The sequence below is a fragment of the Dacryopinax primogenitus genome, assembly GCF_000292625.1.
Source record: "Dacryopinax primogenitus strain DJM-731 SS1 chromosome Unknown DACRYscaffold_16, whole genome shotgun sequence".
NCBI classification, from domain to species: Eukaryota; Fungi; Basidiomycota; class Dacrymycetes; order Dacrymycetales; family Dacrymycetaceae; genus Dacryopinax; species Dacryopinax primogenitus.
The window spans coordinates 718942-739427 of NW_024467213.1; the positions used below are offsets into that span (position 1 = coordinate 718942).

A 20486-nucleotide genomic window follows, 5' to 3' on the forward strand; every position below is an offset into this window, starting at 1 on the left:
GCAGGACGTTGGTGTCAACTCTGATGACCGCGGTTATCTAGTCCCGTCAACCTTGAGAGACCTGGTAACTTCGTGTCCTCATCTCACCCATCTCCAAGTTTGTGTCGATGGCACCATCGTATGATACGCTCGTTATTCTTTTTGTGCGTGATCTCATCTGAATGAACAGGAAGAATTGACTTCTGCTCTCCGGACCACGTCAAAGCTGATATGGCTTCGACTACATGTCAGATCGAGTACATACCAAGTCACTGATGAAAATACCCTCAAGAACAGCCTGGTACAAGTTTGCCAGAGCTTGCGGCTTGTATGGTTCCTAGATCACGGTTTAGCACACGCGGCGCTCTTCCCTGTCCGTGTCACGCCGCCCACGAAAGTGTACCTTATCGAAAGGAACGGCATGGGAGAGGTCAATGTTACTGCGGATCCTTTTCCTCTTCCAGTATTGATGAATATGTACTTCACGAAACAGCTGGATTTCTAGTCATATCTTTCTTGTTCACTGCTATCCTTTCGCCTGGATGCACGTGTTTCATACGTATATCATCTGGAGAAGGGATTTTTATCCGTTGTCTGACTTATAATGTCCCTTTTGCCTTTGAAACTTTCTAACATGTCATCTCAGCACATTGCATTTGTCCGTATGGTGTATGGAAGCAATACGAAAAGCACTTACTCTCGCTCGTGAAAGGTATCACAGAGAACACCGTTGTGGAGCAGAACCTTCCTCATGAAAATCGAGTGGATCAATGACATCTCAGTGGAAGAGTGCAGAGAAGAGAATCCAGAGACGCATTCAGACGCGTAGCAATGTCGACATTGGCTAGAAGCCGTGCTCGACCGTGCTCGGGGTTGGGACGTCATCCTCGATATGTTCCCGGAGCGGACCATTCGATGTGAGGCTGCCGCCGGCTTGCCCATCCAGGAACGATAAGAAGTGTCTTCCAAATGTATCGTTGGAGTCATCTCGTTGGGCTTGCGTGATAGCGACCAGCGAGTGTTCGAGAGATTGGAGGGCCTCGTCGTGCAGTGTCGCTATGTCTGGGGTTGAGGCAGACTGGATAGTTACGTCGAGTCTGCTGTTCCTACAGGGCGAAGTATGGGGCAGAAGAGACGTACCTCGTCCTCGTCATGGGAGGAAGTCGCACAGGCAAGACGCTTGTTCTTAAGGGGTATCACAGAGTCCTCGTCCCAGGATTGGCCACTGTGTTCGTTGGCGTCCGACTTATAGTGTGAGCCCTCGGCGAGATTGACAGGAAAAAGTGGTCTTTCCCTGTCGTCCAATGCAAGGCTATTGGGAGGAACGATCACTTGTTTATTCTCCTCGTTACGGTCTTCACGCAGGCCACGAGATACGTTTGGGTGGGTGAGCGGGGCCAGGGATGCGAAGAGAGCTCGAGGCGACAGAGGGATCGATATGGACAATGCTGGTGGTTAGGTGGGTATGACTCGCGACCTTCGTATACTCGAAGAGGCGGCTCTTGGGTAGGCACTAAGGACAGTGACATGGGAGGTATAGTCGACCTACTAGTCCCGGAAATCCAGCTACGCTGCGGTATGTTTGGGTTGAATGGGGACACGTTCGTTTGGTCATTGGTTGTGCGTTGGCATTCGAGTACATACGGTGAAGAATCGCAATTCCCTATCTCCTAGGAGTTAGCATATATGCGCTGTTAGAACAAAGAGAGAGGGCTTACGACTCATTGGCTGCCAGTACGTCTCCCATAGGCCGCTGTTCATCTCAGCAGTAACAGCTTCTGGAAGTAGAAGAAGCGGGAACGCGTAAGGAGTCCCATACGAGGCTCTCCAGGACTTTGGCTGACCAGTCGGCAGGTCGCTGGGACAGAAGTTTAGACCTGCCGACATGAGCTGGTATGGAGTGCGCGTCAATGCGTGCGATTAGTACACGTGTATGCGCGATGAAGCAGTGCAAGTGCAGCAACTCATCCGACGTCCGTGTCGTGAACCCTAAAAGCTTGAGAAGCGCGTTGTTCTACTCGAGCACACCGATCACAAGTCACTCGAGAAAACGCAGTGAGGAATGATAGCAAACGGGTGCATTACAAGCAACACGCAACTAATCACATGTCTCATACTCCCGCCGCGCGGGTTTTCCGTCTGGCACAACGCATGCACACACCCATTCTCTCATACGCAACTGATGACGAAGACAGGGACATGACGGGTTTACCGAGCACCAGCAGCAGCACCGGCCTTGGCGTCCTCTGCTGCTTGTACGGCGGGGTTCACCTTCTTGCCATCCTTGAACCGAATGCGGGGAGGGGGAGCACGGTTCCTGCGGCCCTCACGGGAACGGACACGGACGACTGGAGGGGATGAGCAGAATTCCCAGGAGAAGGGAGGAAAAACGCACCGTGCGAGTGGATGGCGCACGAGACACAGTAGGCGATCTTGATGTAGAGCTTGGGAACAGCGTATTCTACATATCATCAGCAACAGTTACACCAATAGGCCACACATATACTTGCCTTGGTAGACACTCGCGTCGCTGATATCCCTTACAGCCGCAGACTCAACCATGTTGCGCACTGTGAAACGCTTGATGGCCTTGTCCTTGGGGACGCAACGGGAACAGTTAGAGCAGCGCACGAAGCTGGTGTGGCCGCGGCCGTGCTTGTTCCGGCCGCCATTTCTTCTCTTCTTGGTCTGTAGATGGGGTTAGCATGCTAGGATGACGGACAGTGAGACCAAGGAGGGTGAGGGAAGTATGACCGGGCAGAGTGCATCCAACACCGGCTTGAACAATCCACCCCACATCCATCCATCCATCGCCCAGAAACCAGTAGATCTCATCCCAACCCCTTCAGTCACCCCCAGACTCCATCTCCATCACCCAAGAAACGAGGGACAGCGGACTCACCATGATGCTGGATGTTGAGTAAAGGTCGGACGACGAGCTCTGTCTTCAGCAGTCAACGTCAACTCACTTTTCCCGTACCCTGCGCTAACAGCTTCCGTTCCTCTGAAAGCTCCCGTCCTGCGCGTGGGAGTTCCTCCGATCTCGTGCATGCAAGGGTTCTGGAAGGCGCGTCGCCAGTGTGCTGGTTGGCCAACTTCTACGGGCTCTGCTCGTCCGTTGCGACCACCCTCTCCCGCTCAGAAAACAACCATGTCCGACGAAGAGGGCCCTGGGCGCAAGACCGCGTATCGTATTGGTATGCTGTTTTATCCCCATCTCCCTCTGTGCATGTCCAACTAACGCGCTTTCAATGGGCAGAATACGCATCCTCCGCTCGCTCGAAATGTAAAGGTCCCAAGCCATGCTCCGGCTCCCCGATCGCCAAGGGCATAATGCGTGTCGGCACTCTGGTGGATATCAAGGGTATCCAGAGTTTCCAGTGGAGGCACTTTGGATGCGTCACGGATCGTTTTATGGGGAATATCTTGAAGAGCGTGGGGGAGATCGAGGAACTGGACGGGTATGAGGACTTGAAGTGAGTTCAGTGAGATATATGCGCGTTGATGGGCTTATGGTTCATAGACTGGAAGATCAGGAGAAGGTGAAGAAGGCTTTCGAGACGCGTACGATCGAGCCGGAGGACATTCCGGAGAGTGCGAAGAAACCCGAAGCTGATGGGGAAGGCGAGGAGGAGGAGAAGCCGAAGAAAAAGCGCACGACCAAGAAGACCGACAAGGATGAAGAGGAAGGGGAACCGAAAAAGAAACGCGCGACTAAGAAGACTGACAAGAATGAAGAGGAAGAGGAACCGAAAAAGAAACGCGAAACCAAGAAGAAAGCCAAGGACGAAGATGAGGAGGACGAGCCGCCTAAGAAGAGGGTACGCAAGGCCAAACCTAAGAAGAAGGACGAGGATGAGGACGAGGACGAGGAACCGGAGTACCAGGAAGAGGACGATGATGACGAAGAAGATGAAGAAGAGGAGAAGCCGAAGAAACGAGCTAAGAAAGCGGCGGCTAAGCCGGCTGACAAGGCGAAAACCGGTGGACGCAAGGTTCGAAAAGTTTGTCTCCTATGATTCCCTTCGAGCAATGCTTACGCGCATGCAGAAACAGCACGTCTCTTCTAAAACATACGGCGATGATGATGACGACGGGGACGATTTTAACGACGATGAGTCCGAGGAAGAAGTAATGCCACAGAAGCGCAAAGTATGCCCTTCCATCTATATGCATACACACCCTCACACCCTTCGCAGCGTCAGCCTCCCACCGCGCGGGCCCCCATATCCAACTCTGACGGCTCGGCGCGCGCGAAGCGTACCAAGACGAAATGATCTCCTTTCTTTCTAGGAGCTGCGTTAGGGCTGTGCTCTGGCTGAGTGGCCGAAGCGTACCCAGCTTCGCCAGCGCACTGTTCCCTCATTCCGTGTTCAGTTCTCTGCTCCTATCACGCTTGATCTGTGATCCGTTCGTTCATTATGTATTATAGGGTTGATGCGTGCTTGATATGTGAGTGACTCGTAGTTCTTAGGTAAGATAGTCAAGATATACCCGTTCGTTAGTGAATATATTTGTTGTGTGATGCGGGTCTTGCCCTGTATGCTGTGGCCTTCCAGCGTTCTGTCCTCGTATCTCTTGTCAATCTTTCCCAACATTCCGTCTAAGTAATCTGCTTTCATTGGAAGCAAGGTGTATATATCATGCTCCGGCAATCCTCTCCTTGGATCAGGACATTTGAGCCTCAAATACAAACAAATTCAGCCTAACCACTCCCCATCAGTTCTCAATTCCACAGTCCACAGTATCATGTTCTCGGAAAGGAGGTTCAAGGACACCCCTAATCTGCCAGCCAGTCAATAGACACATCTGCCAATAGCACGTCTGTGGTCTTTCACATCACAGACCACCTTGAGTATGCGAGGTATTTCAATAGGCTTGCAAGTGCATCTTGACTCGTGTCTGAGTGGTTGGTGGTTAGAGGTCTGTGGATATGTTTGGACATTTCAAGCTAGACTGACATGGGAGAACACATGACCCTGCCAACATCATTGATATGTTGATGAATGATATTGACGAGATATAATGTCTCATTTGTTTGTCTCCTCTTCCACTTGTGCTAAGGAGCAATCCAACATCCCTTTGTCGAATTTCGGCTTAAGAATTCTAACTGTTCAATATGGCTCCAATTAGATCAGGCTGTCAACAGAGACGTTATTGGAGCCATATTGCCAGTAACACTCTGCATGGAGGACATGAGAAGCACACGGACGACAGAGAAAATGCTCGGCGTCGAAGATGCCAGCTGGGCCACTACATCCGAGCAGAAAACGCTAGGCCTCGGAGCCACCAGCGAGCCATGCTCGGACGTAGATGGATTAGCGGCAAAGGTGGGGGACATCAAAGCGATCAATCTCGGTAATGCGAAGTGGTCCTTGAAGAGAAACACTCGAAGTTACTGGGATCGAGTGGCTTGGTGTTTGAGGACTTCATCATAGCTAAAATCGAGATCCTCAACTTGAGGACCTCGATATCGAGGGGCTGGTGTCTTCATAGGTACAAGTGTAATCACGTCCGCTGAATTGAATTCCATGTCGAAGCCTCAAAGAAGAACAAGCAGTCCACAGCGGCCAGATAATGCTGACCCTCGCAAAGAGATGGTGCAAAGTTAAGCAGTGGGGTGTGGTAAGACATCCTGAACGTCGAGTTGAAATACTGAACGTCGAGTTGAAATTGCTGCCATCGATCTGCTGCGGAAGCAATAAAGCCGTTTATTACCGAAATTCCGGACATGGACTAGATGAATCATGCCCTGCTGACCCGAAACATATCTGATTCAACCGCCATTCCTCGAGCGCTGGGAGCAAGTTTTTGGTAAACGACAACTCTTCTGTACCGAATCCTGGCATGAGTCCGGTGACAAAGGCATACACATACCATGAATGGCTAGAAGTACAGCTCGGTGGAGGACACATCTGATAAATGGGGAAAGATTGGAAGATTAGGAAGTGGAGGCGTTAAAGTAGGGATGAGTGGGAGAAAGGGAGAATGGATGAGAACCAGAATCAGCATCGGCCAGAATAAGAATTTGCATATGACAGCTCACCCTCCCAGGCACGTAGGACCGAACCAAACGGTTCCACTACGCGTCAATCGATCAATCGACAACCGCGCTCTCCCCATCCCCAACCTCGCCCACATCCTCCAGCCTCCTTCCCAACCTTCCCCTACTGCCCTCCCTCAAGCTCTCCCTCCTCAAACTCCCCGTCTCGACCACTCTCCGCCCTCTTTCCGCTGCCCCGGACATCCCTGCCTGGGTATGCAGGGGCGTGTGAGTAAGCGGGTGCGCATGACCCCCTGTTAGGCTGCCTCTCCGGCTCGCGGGGCCGTATGCTCCTGCTGGGAAACTCGCCAGGCTGCCTAAGGATGCTGGGCCAGAGCCTAGAGAGCTGCTGAGGCTCGGAGGGGGTACGAGTGGGTAGCTCAGTCCCCAACTCGCTGCGCCCGGACCGGGGGAGTTGGCTAACGGGGAGGAAGAAGGGGAAAAGCTCTGCGGGAGGGAGGAGAGGAGGGAGGCGTAGGGCGATGGGGTGGAGTTGGTGCTTGTTGTGCTTGTACTGGGGTTGGAGGGGGAGGAGGGGGTGCCGTTTGAGTGCGGACCAGGGATGGGATAGGAGAGAGGATAAGGGAAAGTGAGCGATTGGGAGCGCCCGAGCGGGTGGGGGTAGACAGGGTGCAAGGGAGGGGAAAGGATGTCCATTTCGTTCATCTCCATATTTGGACTGTGTGTGTTGCTGATTCCGTTGCCCGGTCCTACGCTTGTACTAGGCCCGCCTACTGGTAGGGAGGTGGTCACTGGAGACCCGTGCCAGCTCCTTCCGGAGAGAGAGCCGGTTCTGCTCCTGGGGCTGAGGCCTAGGGGGCTAAGAGGAGGAGAAACGAGGTTGTCAACTGGGATGCCTAGCTGGCGGCGGAGGGTAACGAGTTCGTCTTTGTATGCTGAGAGAGTGCGAGAGAGTCGGATATAGTCAGTTTCGGTTTCGTGCCTTCTTCAATGTCAGTGTCTCGTGCTGAGAGGGGAACGAGGGAAGGAAGGACATACAGCCGATTTCTGAGCCCGTCGTTCTCCCTCCTCAACGCGTCGACCACGGCTTGCATACTCGGTCCAGGAGTAGCGTTCTCATCCCTCCCCGGTCGCTCCTTCCCATCCTTCACCGCGAGGAGCGCAGGCCCCTCAACAGGGGAGATAGGCTCGCTCCCCTCCGCGCTGGCGGGAGCACTCGTCCCTTGTGCAAGCTGCTGAGCACGCAACGCGGCTAGCTCGCGCTGCAGGCGCAGAACGTGAGCTTCGTTCTCCGCTTCCATCGCATTCTCCAAGTCGACTTTCTCTTGACTCAGCTGTGCGGCGTTAGTGCTGGTATTAGATCCCGTTTAGTGGGTGAGGCGTACCTGCTCCAGCTTGCGAGATAAGACATTGACTATGCGTTCCTGATCGGCTTCGTAGGCGTTTATCAGCTCCTCAGCGCTCGGTGGATGAGATGCGGTGGAGCTGAATGACCCATGTGAGCTTCTTGATGATGTGAAGGAGGGCTGGGAGAGGTGGAACGATGTGCGAGGGGAATGAGTCAGCGGTCCTTGAGCAGGGGGTGTAGGCTGGGAGGCATGCGTAGGTTGAGTGGACTGAGTAGAATCGGCCATTATTCCAAGTTGAGTATTGAGAATTAGTTGATTTGTAGAATTGAGGATCGAATATGGTGGTAGAGAGTAAGGCCAAGTACGTCGTCAAAAGATCCACGTTGCCTAGAATAAGAGCACACGACACGTAACGTTGACTGGTGATGGTACGATAGGTAACAAGGTATGAATGTGACTGGATGCAGCGTTGCGGGGGTGAGGACACAAAGTGAAGTGCTAGGTGGCTGAACAGTGCCGGATCACGCTCTCAGCACGTGAGACCCGCCTCGGTCGGATACGGCAGCTTGATTCAGCGTACCTCTTGCGCTTTGTCTAGTTCCGAACAAGCGTTGACTTTGTTCGTAGACTGGCAGTGGAATGAAGGAGAGGAAGAAAGCAAAGCCTTGAACAGAGCGGTGTTTACGCGCCCAAAAAGACTTAGGTAAGCAGCAATCTTTTTCGGACGCAAGATGACTCCCCCTGTGCCATATACATCACCGCGGCCATCATTCCAACCGCATGTCATTACATACATACAACACAGCGCCAAACAGTCAAGAAATACAATAGTGTCCCATCATCCAAAACACGCCCAATGCCACGTACTCCGGTCCATTAAACATCCTCCACCACAATCCTCTTCATCAGGTCTTGATAGTCCGAGCCTAACTTGACCAATGTCTTGCTCCTCGCTATCCGGCCATCATCCATTAGTCATCGGTCCACGTTCGAGGAAGATAACGCACCAAATATCGACAGAACTTCTTTGAGCAAGTCCCGTTTCTGCATCCCCAGCACAGTAGGTTCCCAAGGCTCCTTTCGCAGTCGCCTGCCCTACATTAGCCCCATCCTTCCACCGCACAAGAGGGAGACACACCAATACACAGGTCCACAAAGCTCCTTAATCAATTCCTCCGCCTTGCCCCTAAATCCCTCATCCGCAAGCCTCCGCGCATACCCCAGCAGCGCCAACTTGTACTCCCCCGGACTATCCAGAGCCTTCGCACCGAACATACGCGACTCCAAGTGGGCAAGCGTCGTCGCAGCGCTCCACCATTCCGGTTTGTTCTCTATCAAGAGCTCGAGCGGCTTCGCCTCCGATATCGCGGCTTCGAGCGTTGCTATCGGTCCTCGAGGAGCGGCGGGCCGGGAGGCGCGCGTGCGGGCTGCGTCCCAGCTATCTGATCCGCGGGCGAACCACGCATCAGACAGTTTATGCCAGCAGCTCAGCCCGGGATCGTACGAGAAGGCAGTGCCGTCCGAAAAGTTGAGTACTGGCACGCCGTTAGGGCGTAACTGGACCGAGAGGAGCTGGGAGATGAGCAGGTGCCGGATGGAGGAAGGGGGGACGATGGCTTGGGCGGATTTGACGTTCCAGACTGCTAGTGTTCCTTGCTCGGTTATTGCGAGGAGATATTGTTTTAGGCCCTGTAAGAACACGGCTCGCGAGTCGAGCATCAGTGTAGGGAGCATCCTAATTCATGTCAGTACACTGCCAACCAACGAACACAAGGGCCTACCTTCGCCCGGTTTGGGAATACACTGTTATCCCTCCATCTATACAGGCGGCAACGAAAAACACGCTCGTAGAAGCGACAGCTACTATCCGCGAAGGGAGATAGTCGAGCCACTGCACCGTTTTGTTCTGATACAGCTGAACATCCGAAGGTTCTGTGGCATCCATCAGCAACTCTCGGCCAGAGAAACAAAGGACGTACTGTCTGGTTCATCAGGGTTCCTTCCTTCAAGGACATCACCCTCTTTCGCACCTTCCATCGGCGCAGCGACATAAGTCTTCAACCCCGGCGCCTTGAGCACGGGTTCTGAAGTCCTTGTTGCCCCAGATGCAGAGGGTAGGTTCACAATGGGCATCACCGCGCTCGTAGAGCCCAACAGCTCGCGAACGACAATGGGCTCCCGCACCCTGTCGCCCCCAAGCGTCCTGCCTTTGCGTGGGGAGCTGCCACCAGCGGTGGAAGCAGGCTCGGCAGGCTCCCAGCTGTCGACCATTTGGACGTCGTCGTCTGCCAATCCTGCCTGACCAGAAAGCGGCATCGAGCTAGCATAGCTTCCAGGTTGTGAGACAGAAAGAGGTGTGCTAGTGAAGGGGTTACTGGGCTCTGCCATCGCGTGTTGTAGTACGGGCTGGGTGTAGGCGAGCTGAGCGGTCGGTTGAGGCTGTATATGAATGCCGTTCTGCAGTGGTTGCTGGTACGGGTGTACAGGAGGAGGCAGAGAAGTGCTCGATCCCTGGGAGAGGAGTACTGGGCGAATTCTCCGCTTCCCATCCTTCGTCCTAGTGACTTCCTGTGTCCCCCGGACGTTAATCGGCGGCTGAGCAGGCAAAGGCTGCACTCTTTGTGCTGGGGCAACGAATTGAGGCGGTAATGGAATTGGCTGAGGCGCCTCGGCTTGGTAGGTCAGGTTCATGGGTGAAGTGAATTTGTACCCCTTGAGATACTGGAGCTGTACGTCGTGTGGGGCGATTCCGCGGAGCTCGGAAGGGGAAAAATTCATCACGGCTATGGTACCGTCGGATGAACAGGCGTAGAGAGTCAGTCCGTCAAAGCTCCTTCATAATCATGCAAAGTGAACCAAATCAGCGACATGATAGAGATGACGTAAGACAGACGCACCACGAGAGGTCCAATACGTTCCTGTCGAACACATCTAAGGCGACGAGAAGAGGTCGCGCTTGATTTGTCTGCCAGACGCTGACGCTTCTGTCGTCTGCCCCAAGTGCGAGCACAGAACAGATATTGTGCGAGTCGACAGGCTTGGATTCATCCCTCACAAATAGATGGGGATTGTAAGACTGTCAAATTTGATCAGAAAAAGTATGTCGAGACTTGGGAGTGGCGGACATACGGCAACCTCAACGGTATTCTCATGTCCTACCAAGCTGATATCACTCGTCCACTCCTTCCTGCTAATCACAGCAGCGACAAACACAGGCCCGTTCATTGCGTTCGCGGCAGTTATGTGAGCACCATCTGGTGACCATGAAAGACGTCGGAAGAAGGTTGAGGCTGGAGACAGTTCGAAAGGCTGCGTCACGACCCGCTCGCATGCCCAATCGGTGGTTCGCCAGATGCGTACTGTTTTGTCGTCGCTCTGGATCATTTGTCAGACTCAGTTCGCTAATAAAATGAGGCACCACACACTTGGGTTGCAAGGTATTGTCCAACCGGATCCCAGCATACACCTTTCACGAAGCCCTGGTGACCGACGAGCTTAGCGACCCGATCTGTTCACAGTCAGTCTTTCCAAGCAGGAGTATGATATCAGAATGCGTGCCGAATGAATAACCATCCCAAATGATGACACTGCTGTCCATGCTGACACTCGCCAGGAATCTATCCTGCGGGCTCCACGACAAGTCGCTCACATCACTCTCATGGCCCGCAAGCCGACGCAGCGCCTTCCAACCCTCGACGTTCACCTCCTCTTCTCCAAAGACTTTCCCGGCACCGGACGGATCTAAATCCCATATCATTACCAGGCCATCATCCGATCCGCTGGCGAGAAGTCGACCCGAATGCGACCACCGTACGCAGAGGACGGGTCCGACATGCATTGTTAGCGTACAGAGCGACTTGGGCATTGTATTGTGCTCGTCCAGTATCGCTGCAGTGCTCCATATTCGTACTTTTGAGTCTGTGGCATACTCATCAGTACATGTGAATGGCGTCTAATACACATCCAGACGCACCAAGACCGCCGGTGGCTAGCCGTGAGCCATCGCCATGCACATGCAGCGAGAAGATGGGCAGACGTTTCTTCTTCTCGTCCGTGTGCATCACCCATGCCGGCTTGATGAGCTGCATTTCGACCCGTCTTGTGCAATGCCACCAATGCCAAACAGAGATGCGTGAAAAAGGAGAAGAATGTTCAGAGGGGGAATGAAGTTGCAATTGGTCACGTAGATTTGGTTTGGGCGCTTCCGTCCTGATCACAAAAACCCTGACAACGCGTCTCGGAGCCGAAGTTCTTCCCTCCCCCTCAACGAGCACATGCGGAGTCCCGATGATTTTATTCCATTTCAAGGAGATTTGTACTGATATATCCTATTCACCATTGCTCCCTGATCTGTTCTACGCTTGACTCGATGGGCTCTGTGTGCTTGTTCTATGGGATGCGAGTGTGGGATAGGCAGGCGTAGGATAGCTGGTCCTCATGCCTCCTGCTACAGTTACTTCTACCCGCTATACCTCCTCCACCAACCGAATGGGGTTTGTTCAGAATACGGCACAGGGAGAACGTACTGAATGTACCTTTGACCCTGTCCGAATCTCGGCAATAAACGGGTTGATCTGCTTCCGACCCGCATGTAAACAAGTACCGGAGCAGGTCGCTGGCAGCAACCTCAACTGGGCGTTGAGGACGTCGTCTCTGACCCCACTGCTTGACTTTCACCATCGCTTTGCGAGTATCAGCCTTATCTCGGCGTTGCGGACTGCCTGTTCTTCTTTGAGGCTTCAACATCTGGGAACGATATTCAATTCATGTCGATGCGATTACACTTGTACAGTACAGTATCTACGCAGATAACAGCCCATCGAAAACACCATCCTGAAGGTCAGGAATCGAACGCAGGAATTCCTCGAATTCCTCCCTCCACTCCCATATCATATCTCGATTGTCGGGCGTCGCATCGTTTCCATCAGGCCCAATGTCTCTCTGCCACAGTCCATTGAGGTCATTGGGATCCTGATGCTGCTGTTGCTGATCCTGCATCGTCGATATGTTGGGTTGGAGATCAGTCGATGGGCCTGCGAATGATCGTGACTCCGGATAAACGCTCCCATTGGTCTCCCTGATATTCCAGCCATGCTGGATGATGGGATCGATGGGTTGAATCCTGGGTTTAGTTCATCATCTGTGGTCCATGCAGGATGGACGACGTCAGTTGCCTGGCTCGCGGCGAGACCGGCCTCCTGGATCTCAACGCCGCGGCTCATCGCTTTCAGTTGACGTGTGAGCTGGAGGCGCTGCTCTTCTGATACTCTGTACTTTTCTTGCCAGGCCCACAGCGAACGATTCTGCCACATCATAATGGCGTTGGCGTGGGCTAAAGTACGGGCCACAGTTTCCCACCGCACTGTGCAAGATTCTCAGCATTTTGCAGCTCATCTGCCTTCATGAACGCACTTTTTTGTTGTTGCCGCGACCTATACGCAGCCTGGCGTTTTCGTTCTCGGTCGTACTTCTCCTCATTCTCTCTATCCTGCTCGTCTTTATCCTGCTCATCTTTGCCCTTGCTTTTCCTCAGCTTTTCGAGCTCGTCGTCAGGCATCGGCTCGTGCAGCTTCCCGTGGAAGGTGGCAGGCTTGAAGCCTGGGAGGGTGGCCTTGAGGCACGTTTCGATGAAGGCCTCGACCTCTTCATCCCCTGGAACATCAGGGAAATCCTTCGACTGGCTCGTGCACTGTGCCACCCACGAAGCGGGTTTCATGGCTGTTGTCTTCAAAGTGACCCTGCCGTCGCCAAGGTCTATCGCCATGATTGCCGCCAGCTTTTCCGCTTGGGGATGGTCGTGTGCGAGAGGCCCGTTGGTATGTTCATCGACGGCAAGCGCTTCTTCCAGCAACTCTCTCAGCGTCGCAAGCCCAATCCTCGGTTCCTCCGCCCTCTTCGTCCTAACTGCAGCCAACGGAGACACCAATCCACGTCTGTGTTGACGGCCCGACCGAATTGGAGCCATACGGAACAGTGAAATATCAAGTGGGAGCTTTAATGCGGATGTCCGAATGCGGCTAAGCACAAGTCGAAGATGAGACGAACAAACTGAGACATTATATCTCAGCAGCTTATGAATGGTATTCGCAAGGCCACGTGTTCTCCCTATGTTGGGTCGAAGAGCAAACCCGGCTGGCGGGACAACAATACGGCAAACCCCTATTTCCAGTCTATTTTTGAGGTGACAGTTGCTCAGGCGCCGGCAAGGACAATGGCACATTATCAGACACTGGTTTCCGGAAGTCTATCATGCTCGGCTCGATTTGATGGCATTCGGTTGCGTGCCGAATGGTCAGCGACTAGGAGAATGTTTGTTGATTCACATAGCAGAGTGCATTGCTTGGCTGGCTTCCAATGACTCGCCGTCCTGCCGTGTGCAAGATCGCATGGTCCCTTTTGTTGGCCCCATCCCCCCTATACGAAGAGCTATCCACATGTTCAAGTCACGGTTAAGACCAGTTTTTTGTTGTTGCTTTTAACCCGTCGTTCCCTGACCCTCCCATCTCATCCGTTGCGCCAGGTGTTTCTGTCGGGACATTGTTGTGACTGTCCATTGGCTACGATTGACAATACGGAAATAAAACGGCACGTGTATCCCATCCGTCGCTCGATGCAGGGACACTGGCACATGCAAATTTGCCGCATTCTGACGGTCTCCCTTACGTGCATACTGTTTGGATCTCTTCCTTTGGCGCCTGTCCGACTGCTCTGAGAATTGGCGCCTCAATTCGTCTGGTCATACATACCAAACTCCACCGATGAACCAACGGCTAGATGACGATCAAGCGCCATGAGGAGAACGCAGGCCGAGACCTCGACGAACACGTTTCCTGGCTTCTATCTGACTGCTGGTTTTCGGATCAGAACTGCACAGGTCGCGACCATCCAACTCTGGCGAACCTCATTTTATTCGCCCTGTCTTTCATGGTACGTAGTGGAGCTTCTGAGCGCGGCACATGCTCGTAGGATGACGCGTTGCTCTCCATGGATCAAGCGCTTCCCTCACTGGCCGACTTCTCAGCACGACGGCATCCAAGTCATCGCTACAACCACGACCTTTCGGTCAAATCATCAAACCGTGTCCCAGCGCTTGTCGCATGTTTTCCACCGGAGGTATCTTTCGGTGTCTCTTGTTGGCTTCTGTATTACATGATTAGTACGACTATCAGAGCATCGTCATCCATCATCCATCAATGGCTCTTGGAACGGGGACCTGTCTGCAGGAATGGCCAGACTTGATATGCTTATTTCCTTTCGCGTTGGTCGGATTGCTTGTTTACCACCCTGTGAACATATCAAGTAGTTTCGCCCACTTCGACGTGGAAAATAGCAACACATGTACTAATATCATACCGCATGTGCAAGCGGCTTGACTTGCTTCCGCAGCGTTTCTCTCCTCGTATGAGACAGGAATAGCTACAAATTGGAATCGTACACCGCACTACAATACAACAATGCATGTATCCTAGTGGAACAAATTGTGCAGAGAGCAAGAAAGAGTAAAAGCGGGAAATGTGAAACGGTAACCAAGCATGAGGTCCTGCCCCATCTCATCCATGTCCGTGACGTACAAACTGAAATCTCCTTCAAGCGTTATAATGAGACTTTCACGACAACCTTCTCAGTCCACTGATGTCGATCCTCACTTTCGGTCTCTGCCGCCTTACTTCCTGCCTCCCTTCTCGCTGTCGCATGCTTTCACTCGCTGCGTCATACAGCCTCGGCTCCATCGGCGCCGAGATTTCCGTTGGCTGAACATGTCGAGACCCTGTCGGAGGGTAGAGCTCTGGCGCAGCCCCGTCTGGTACGCTGAATCCGGTCGTCATTGTCCGTTCGAGCGTGAGCCGGTGGAGCCGGTCAAGCGCTTGATGTTTCTGTTCGCGCTTAGCTAGAAGCTCTACGGCTTTCTCGGCCGAGTGGATCAGATCGTTCAGACTCTCTGGAACGCGGAATCAGTATGGCCAATCTAAACGACATGTGTGTGCTCTTACTCTCGTAACTCATCATGAACAGTGTCTGCAATACCAACGGATCAGTACAATTTGGCAACGATGGTTCCACAACACCTTACCCTTCTCGCTTCCTCGTCCTCCATCAGTGTACGCTTCATCCTCACGTCCAGATGTTCCGATTGCACAACATCATCGACCAGCTTCTGCATAGTTGGGGGCATGGCTACGCCATGGGGGGGTTTGCTCAAAAAGTTCAAATGGTCGTGAAGAGTCTTCGCCTGTCTGAGCAGCTCGGCCGGCAACGCCTCCAGCTCCTTCTGCGACTTGTCGATGGCCTTAGAGACGCTGTCATACCGGACTGCCAATGGTGTATCCGCATCGAACGAGACACGCGGCGAGGGCGTTTTCGCGTTGTCGTGAGAGTGATTGCGGAGGTTAGCCTCCTCACGCGCTTGCTTATCGTGCATGTGCTTCACGGCGCGATCGAGCATGCCGTGGCGCACAACAACAGTCTTGTATCGAGAACTGTATGCTTCCGAAATCACTGCTCTTGGATGAGAATCGAGAGCATAAAACGACATAAAACCACGTACCCGAAATGAGGATGGTCATTGCACCGACGCCCGCCAAAGCCCAGACACAGAAGATGGCCCGACCAGCAGGACTCGATGGGGAATCATCGCCGTACCCTAGGGTGGTGAAAGTGATGAAGCCTAGGAAGAACTCAGCAGACATCAAAAATACTATCATTTGTCGCCTACAGAAGTACATCCCGGTTGCGAATGTCCACGCTTCAGTTTTGCTGAAAATCGCTGCTCCTCCCAACCAGAAGACGAAGAAGAGGGACAGCGCCCACGCGAGCTAGTGATGTATCAGCTATACTTACCTAATACCAATCACTTTCAACCTACCTTGGTGTAGAACTCCCGGGTCTCTTCCTTCTCCATCCGCTTCTTGAACTCGAGGTAGCTTTCTTCCTCCGAATGTGCTGCCAAATCAAGGTGAAACATATCACCTCGCAGTTCTGCGGCGATCTTCTTCACCTCATCCTGGGGTGTGACAAACGCGTCTTCTTTGGATATGCCGTCCGCCGTAGGCGGTCCACTTGCAACGATAGTAGAAGACTCCGCGACGCTAGGAAGCCCTGCGGAGTGAAGGTCATTCGCCGTGTAGGGCGGGACAAGAGTGGATGCTGTTAAAGGAAAGGCCGGGGGTGCGTTGCCATGAGAGAAGTGATTCGACGTGGACGACATCAGCGGATGACCAAATCCGTCTGGTGACATCGGTCTTTCGCTAATAGGAGATTGCACAATAGTCCCATCAGGGAGCATCGGTACGACCTTCGTGGCCGCACCTCTCCTTCCAGTGCGAACATTGACATATCTCGGTAACAAGCCCAGCTCACGAAGTCTGTCTTCTTCCTGTTGTCTAAGCTTCCGTGCTTGCCGGTGCTCCCTTCGACGCTGGTGGATCTTCGCTCGACGGATCCGGTATGCATTCTCAAATGCTTCGATGATTGTCTCTCGCGTTGTGCTTACCGCCAACGCAAGGTTGAGAATGCCGATTGTGACATAGAACCCAATGAAGATCTTGGAGAATACGGTTATGGGAACGATGTCACCAAACCCAATTGCTGGCATCCCACGTCAGCTGGCTGCTAACAAATATGCAATTTGACTCACTCTCAATTGATACAATGGTGAAGTATAACGCGTCGAGGAAGGAGAGTCCATTGGCGAACGCGTTGATCAATGCTCCCACGGCAATATAACAGATCAGAAGCATCACCACCACCACGAGGCTGCGTTGCTTGGCAGTCAGCCCGCTTCCTGCAAGGGGAGTCAGTGCCATTGCCCACGAGAAAGACAACATTGTGATTACCAGAGCGGGCAAAGTCCTTGGTTTTGACCAAATCGTAAATCAACGTGATGTTCACAAACGTACTTGCAATCGTAGAGCAGACCGTGATCCAAAACGCCTCGCCGTACGTGAATCCGTCGTTGAACCGGTGTATGACACCAAAAATAGTCACAATGGCAATGTTGATGACATCGTGTACTGCCAGCGCGACCGTCGCCACGATTGTGCTTACCAGCACACGTCGTTCCAGAAATCGGGCGAAAAGAGCAAGGTTGGCGATGACGCCGGCAGCCATGGAGATACCCAAGCCAACGTCAAGGACTGGATGTAGGGTAAGATCAGTGGCGTCTCTGGATATAAAGGGCTCCGCACTGGTTGGATTCGGCTGATAATCTACTGTTATGTTATTGTCTGTTCGAATGTACCACTAAAGCCGCGTTAGCGCTTTGCTCCTCCAAATGGAACAGGCACTCACATGTTCCGTCAAGCCAGGGACCTCCAATAAGATTGCAAAAGGCACCACGATACCAGAGAGAATAGGTGTGTACCGATAGTTCGGGATGAACCCTGTGTCCTGGCTTTCTGGAGGAAATATGGCCAGCCACAATTTCCATAGCCAGGACGTTCCCTGCTTCTTCCTCGGCGAGTCCTAGAACGAGAATTAGCACGGTTGATGTTGTCCAGAGAGTAAATATAGGCTCACCATAGAGAACGAGCTCGCAAAACTCATCGTTCGACTCAGTTTCATGTTTCTCCGATGCTCTCTCACCTTGAAAAGCCTTTGCCGGCGATGATCCGGCTCTGGGCTCAGACTCTTCTCGGATGGAAGGAACGTTGGCATGGACAGCGACCTCCCGCATAGCGACCAACCACGTCGGCGCTTAGTAGGTTGTCCGAGTTGAGGTGACGACATGGTATCCCTCGCCTCGGCCTTCTCTGCCTCTGCCGCAGCGGCGGCAGCAGCAGCACGAGCGGCGTCTACCGCTTCGTCATGCTCAATATCCTCTTCCACGGCTTCCTCTTCTTCAGCTAGTTGGCCAGCTACATCGGCAACATGGGCTAGAGCGCCAATATGTTCGAGTTGTTCTTCGTTCTTTGGCGTTGTTACTCCCTGGTCCTCAGAAGGCAGTGATTCTTCCTGCACCAGCTCTGTCCGCCCGCTCTCATCCCTGCTCACATCCGCATCCTCAGACGTTTCTGCCTCCTGCTCACTCTCCACATCTTCAGGTATGTCTTCCTCCACGCCAAGCTCCCGCTCCAGTTCCCGACCAACATGCCCCTCTCGCGGGTGTCCTGGTGATGGCAAGCCGAGTCCAGGCATCGACTGTGATCCGGGCGATCTTGGTATGCCCATCTCGATATCGACCTCCCCACCATGGCTCAGCCTGCGCTCCCTCTCTCCCTCGTTCTCCCGGCCCCATGGCCAGCCCCAACTGTTCCGCCGTCTCCTCGGATCACCAGATTCTTCCCCGGGCCCCAACGATTTGGATGATTGGGTCAACGGTGGACGATGTAGAGATAGCCCCAGGCCGAAAGGAGCCTCGAAACTTCTCTGCCTGCCCGGAGTGGGCCTGTGTGAGCTGTGCACCGTTTGTCCAGAATCGCGGCGTTCTCGACGAGCTCTCGTCCTCTCCCTTTGGCCATTGCCTCCAATCTCATCACCACCATCTACGCTCTCGTCTTGATCTACGTCGCTGAGGGGATCTGTCGGTGCGTTCGAAACAGCAGGAGAAGGTAGGCGGGATATTTCATCGTCAAGAGGTTCAGTCCACGGGTCGGTATAGCGCGATGTACGAGAGGTCCGTGAATGATGGGATTGGTGCGATTCGATGCGGGAGAGGACGAGGGGGGTTGTGGCCGCAGCGAAGATGCCTGCCATGTGGGGCCACGAAGCTGGGCGCAAACGGGAGCGCGGAGCTCAGAGTAGCCCCGCTCCGGGGGTAGGTCAAGGTCTACGTCCGAGTCTTCGGGTCCGTTAAGGAGAGTCAAGCGTGCGTTATTCTCTGAAAAGAGGGGCCTGCGAGCGAGTCAGCGGGCCGCAAAAACTCGTCCTGTTGTCCACTGAGAGCAGCAAGTAGGAGTTCATTCGCGTGGCGCGCACTGGGCGGGCGTAGCAATCTCCGATTCCGGGGTAGGTGTCGGGATATCGAGTAGAGATAGTACGCTGTAGCGATGCGTTTGTTGGTGGCTTAGGATGAGGTGTGCAGGGGCGGACAGACAATTATAAGTTGCGCCAATATACGAAATTCCACGAAGAGCCGACGGGCGTGTTGGTGATGTCAGGTGAGACCCGGACCGGAAGAGCCGTCCGTGCGGGGCAGTACTGCTGATGTATGTATGCTTGCTTGATAATAATAGACGCGATGCTGGGTGCGGCAGACGACAACATATGGTTCGAGAATTGTTGGGCACGACAATAACAGGCGTGATGAGCTCGGGTCGGGACGTCGGTGGAGGATCGTGATGGGAGGGCGTGTTGGCTGCGGGGCACCTGTTGCCCGCACAAGGCAGGGGCTCGACCAGGGACGTAATGGGAAGGGGCAGGAAGAACAGTGTTAGGGCGGGATGTACCTTCGAAGATAAGGACAATGCCTTCTGAGAATCGCTCACCTGCAGATTTTCGTTAACCAATTGTAGACAGACACTATAGGGGAACCCTTACATAGGATCAGAATAAAGTCAACAGGGGCCGTACGTCAGCGGCATGTCAGAAGCCTAGAAGTAGTCTGTTCACGTCGAGCGTATTACAGGCGCTAACGTTCGATGACGCCCATGCGCAATGGCCCATCGGGGCGACCTCGGAGCATGCACCGGTGCGCACAAGGGGTTGCCAGCTCAAGCGGTACTAGCATGCAGCATGACCCTTGCTCGCTGACGAACGTGCAACGTTGAACTTGAACTGTGTTTCGCCCGGTGGACGGCGCGCCCCGGCAGTAGCGCGACCTCGACGTTTCTGGCCACGCTCTTGGCGGGGGCTGGCAGGATGGAAGGTGTTGCCAGAATTAGATGCGAGGGATGAGACGGCGCCACGAACGGAGCGAGGACGTAATTTGCGACATGTCTTTGGCTCCGAGCGCGTGATTCTTTTCCATCGTGATCCTTCCGGCAGTCGTTAGCGTCTGTATCGGCGCGAGCAGGGTCCCGACTGGGCGCAGTGCACATGTCCCTGGACCGATTCCAGCGCGATGATAGGCAGGCTTCGAGAATAATCTGAGGTCAAGTCGTGTGCCATGAATTGAGGGAGATATTGAACGCACAGCAGAAGAGTGTTCACCTTCAGCCTCGAGCTTTGTTCTCATCAGCGAGCGTCTTCCGTTATCCGAACAACTGGCGGCGACTCAG

The 20486-nt window shown here is 53.5% G+C and overlaps 6 protein-coding genes across 6 annotated transcripts; 1 reads left to right on the forward strand and 5 right to left on the reverse strand.

Annotated features, from left to right (window-relative positions):
• Positions 1-1933: 1933 nt before the first annotated feature.
• Positions 1934-2943, reverse strand: DACRYDRAFT_23947 (ribosomal protein S26e). The gene is made up of 4 exons (XM_040773476.1): positions 2882-2943; positions 2490-2667; positions 2375-2440; positions 1934-2327 (listed from the first exon to the last, which is right to left on the reverse strand). Exons 1-4 carry the CDS (start codon positions 2882-2884, stop codon positions 2188-2190), a joined length of 387 nt encoding a protein of 128 aa, XP_040626305.1. The 5' UTR covers positions 2885-2943; the 3' UTR covers positions 1934-2187.
• Positions 2944-3061: 118 nt separating this feature from the next.
• Positions 3062-4505, forward strand: DACRYDRAFT_23948 (zf-PARP-domain-containing protein). Its single transcript, XM_040773477.1, has 5 exons — positions 3062-3176; positions 3239-3455; positions 3503-3981; positions 4030-4131; positions 4179-4505. The coding sequence occupies exons 1-4, from the start codon at positions 3131-3133 to the stop codon at positions 4047-4049; spliced, it is 762 nt and encodes a 253-aa protein (XP_040626306.1). The 5' UTR covers positions 3062-3130; the 3' UTR covers positions 4050-4131; positions 4179-4505.
• Positions 4506-6076: 1571 nt separating this feature from the next.
• Positions 6077-7617, reverse strand: DACRYDRAFT_110132 (uncharacterized protein; the record flags this gene model as incomplete). Its single annotated transcript, XM_040769004.1, has 3 exons — positions 6077-6965; positions 7022-7317; positions 7369-7617. 3 exons carry the CDS (start codon positions 7615-7617, stop codon positions 6077-6079), a joined length of 1434 nt encoding a protein of 477 aa, XP_040626307.1.
• A 591-nt stretch (positions 7618-8208) lies between these two features.
• DACRYDRAFT_118135 (WD40 repeat-like protein) lies at positions 8209-11420 on the reverse strand (the record flags this gene model as incomplete). The annotated part of the gene is made up of 10 exons (XM_040770529.1): positions 8209-8285; positions 8340-8422; positions 8471-9067; positions 9114-9264; positions 9312-10165; positions 10230-10408; positions 10462-10707; positions 10758-10840; positions 10903-11250; positions 11306-11420. 10 exons carry the CDS (start codon positions 11418-11420, stop codon positions 8209-8211), a joined length of 2733 nt encoding a protein of 910 aa, XP_040626308.1.
• A 3405-nt stretch (positions 11421-14825) lies between these two features.
• Positions 14826-18459, reverse strand: DACRYDRAFT_82563 (voltage-gated potassium channel). The gene is made up of 11 exons (XM_040776576.1): positions 17848-18459; positions 17620-17793; positions 17517-17571; positions 17166-17465; positions 16967-17113; positions 16196-16917; positions 16046-16145; positions 15878-15997; positions 15404-15828; positions 15324-15348; positions 14826-15271 (listed from the first exon to the last, which is right to left on the reverse strand). Exons 1-11 carry the CDS (start codon positions 18055-18057, stop codon positions 14940-14942), a joined length of 2610 nt encoding a protein of 869 aa, XP_040626309.1. The 5' UTR covers positions 18058-18459; the 3' UTR covers positions 14826-14939.
• A 339-nt stretch (positions 18460-18798) lies between these two features.
• Positions 18799-19349, reverse strand: DACRYDRAFT_23949 (uncharacterized protein; the record flags this gene model as incomplete). Its single annotated transcript, XM_040773478.1, has 1 exon — positions 18799-19349. A coding segment is annotated over exon 1 (193 nt), but the record flags the coding sequence as incomplete, so codon positions are not given.
• Positions 19350-20486: the final 1137 nt, after the last annotated feature.

Excerpts from the sequence above, each read along its gene's own strand:
- DACRYDRAFT_82563 (XM_040776576.1), bottom strand. The coding sequence starts at position 18,057 with ATGTCGTCACCTCAACTCGGACAACCTACTAAGCGCCGACGTGGTTGG. Across the intron at positions 16,146-16,195 it reads CCCGGGAGTTCTACACCAAG|CTCGCGTGGGCGCTGTCCCT; the intron begins GTAGGTTGAAAG and ends ATACATCACTAG. Across the intron at positions 15,829-15,877 it reads AATGACCATCCTCATTTCGG|TGATTTCGGAAGCATACAGT; the intron begins GTACGTGGTTTT and ends ATCCAAGAGCAG.
- DACRYDRAFT_23947 (XM_040773476.1), bottom strand. Across the intron at positions 2,441-2,489 it reads CGACGCGAGTGTCTACCAAG|AATACGCTGTTCCCAAGCTC; the intron begins GCAAGTATATGT and ends GATGATATGTAG. Across the intron at positions 2,328-2,374 it reads GTGCGCCATCCACTCGCACG|TCGTCCGTGTCCGTTCCCGT; the intron begins GTGCGTTTTTCC and ends CATCCCCTCCAG.
- DACRYDRAFT_23948 (XM_040773477.1), top strand. The coding sequence starts at position 3,131 with ATGTCCGACGAAGAGGGCCCTGGGCGCAAGACCGCGTATCGTATTG. Across the intron at positions 3,177-3,238 it reads CAAGACCGCGTATCGTATTG|AATACGCATCCTCCGCTCGC; the intron begins GTATGCTGTTTT and ends TTCAATGGGCAG. Across the intron at positions 3,982-4,029 it reads CGGTGGACGCAAGGTTCGAA|AAACAGCACGTCTCTTCTAA; the intron begins AAGTTTGTCTCC and ends ACGCGCATGCAG.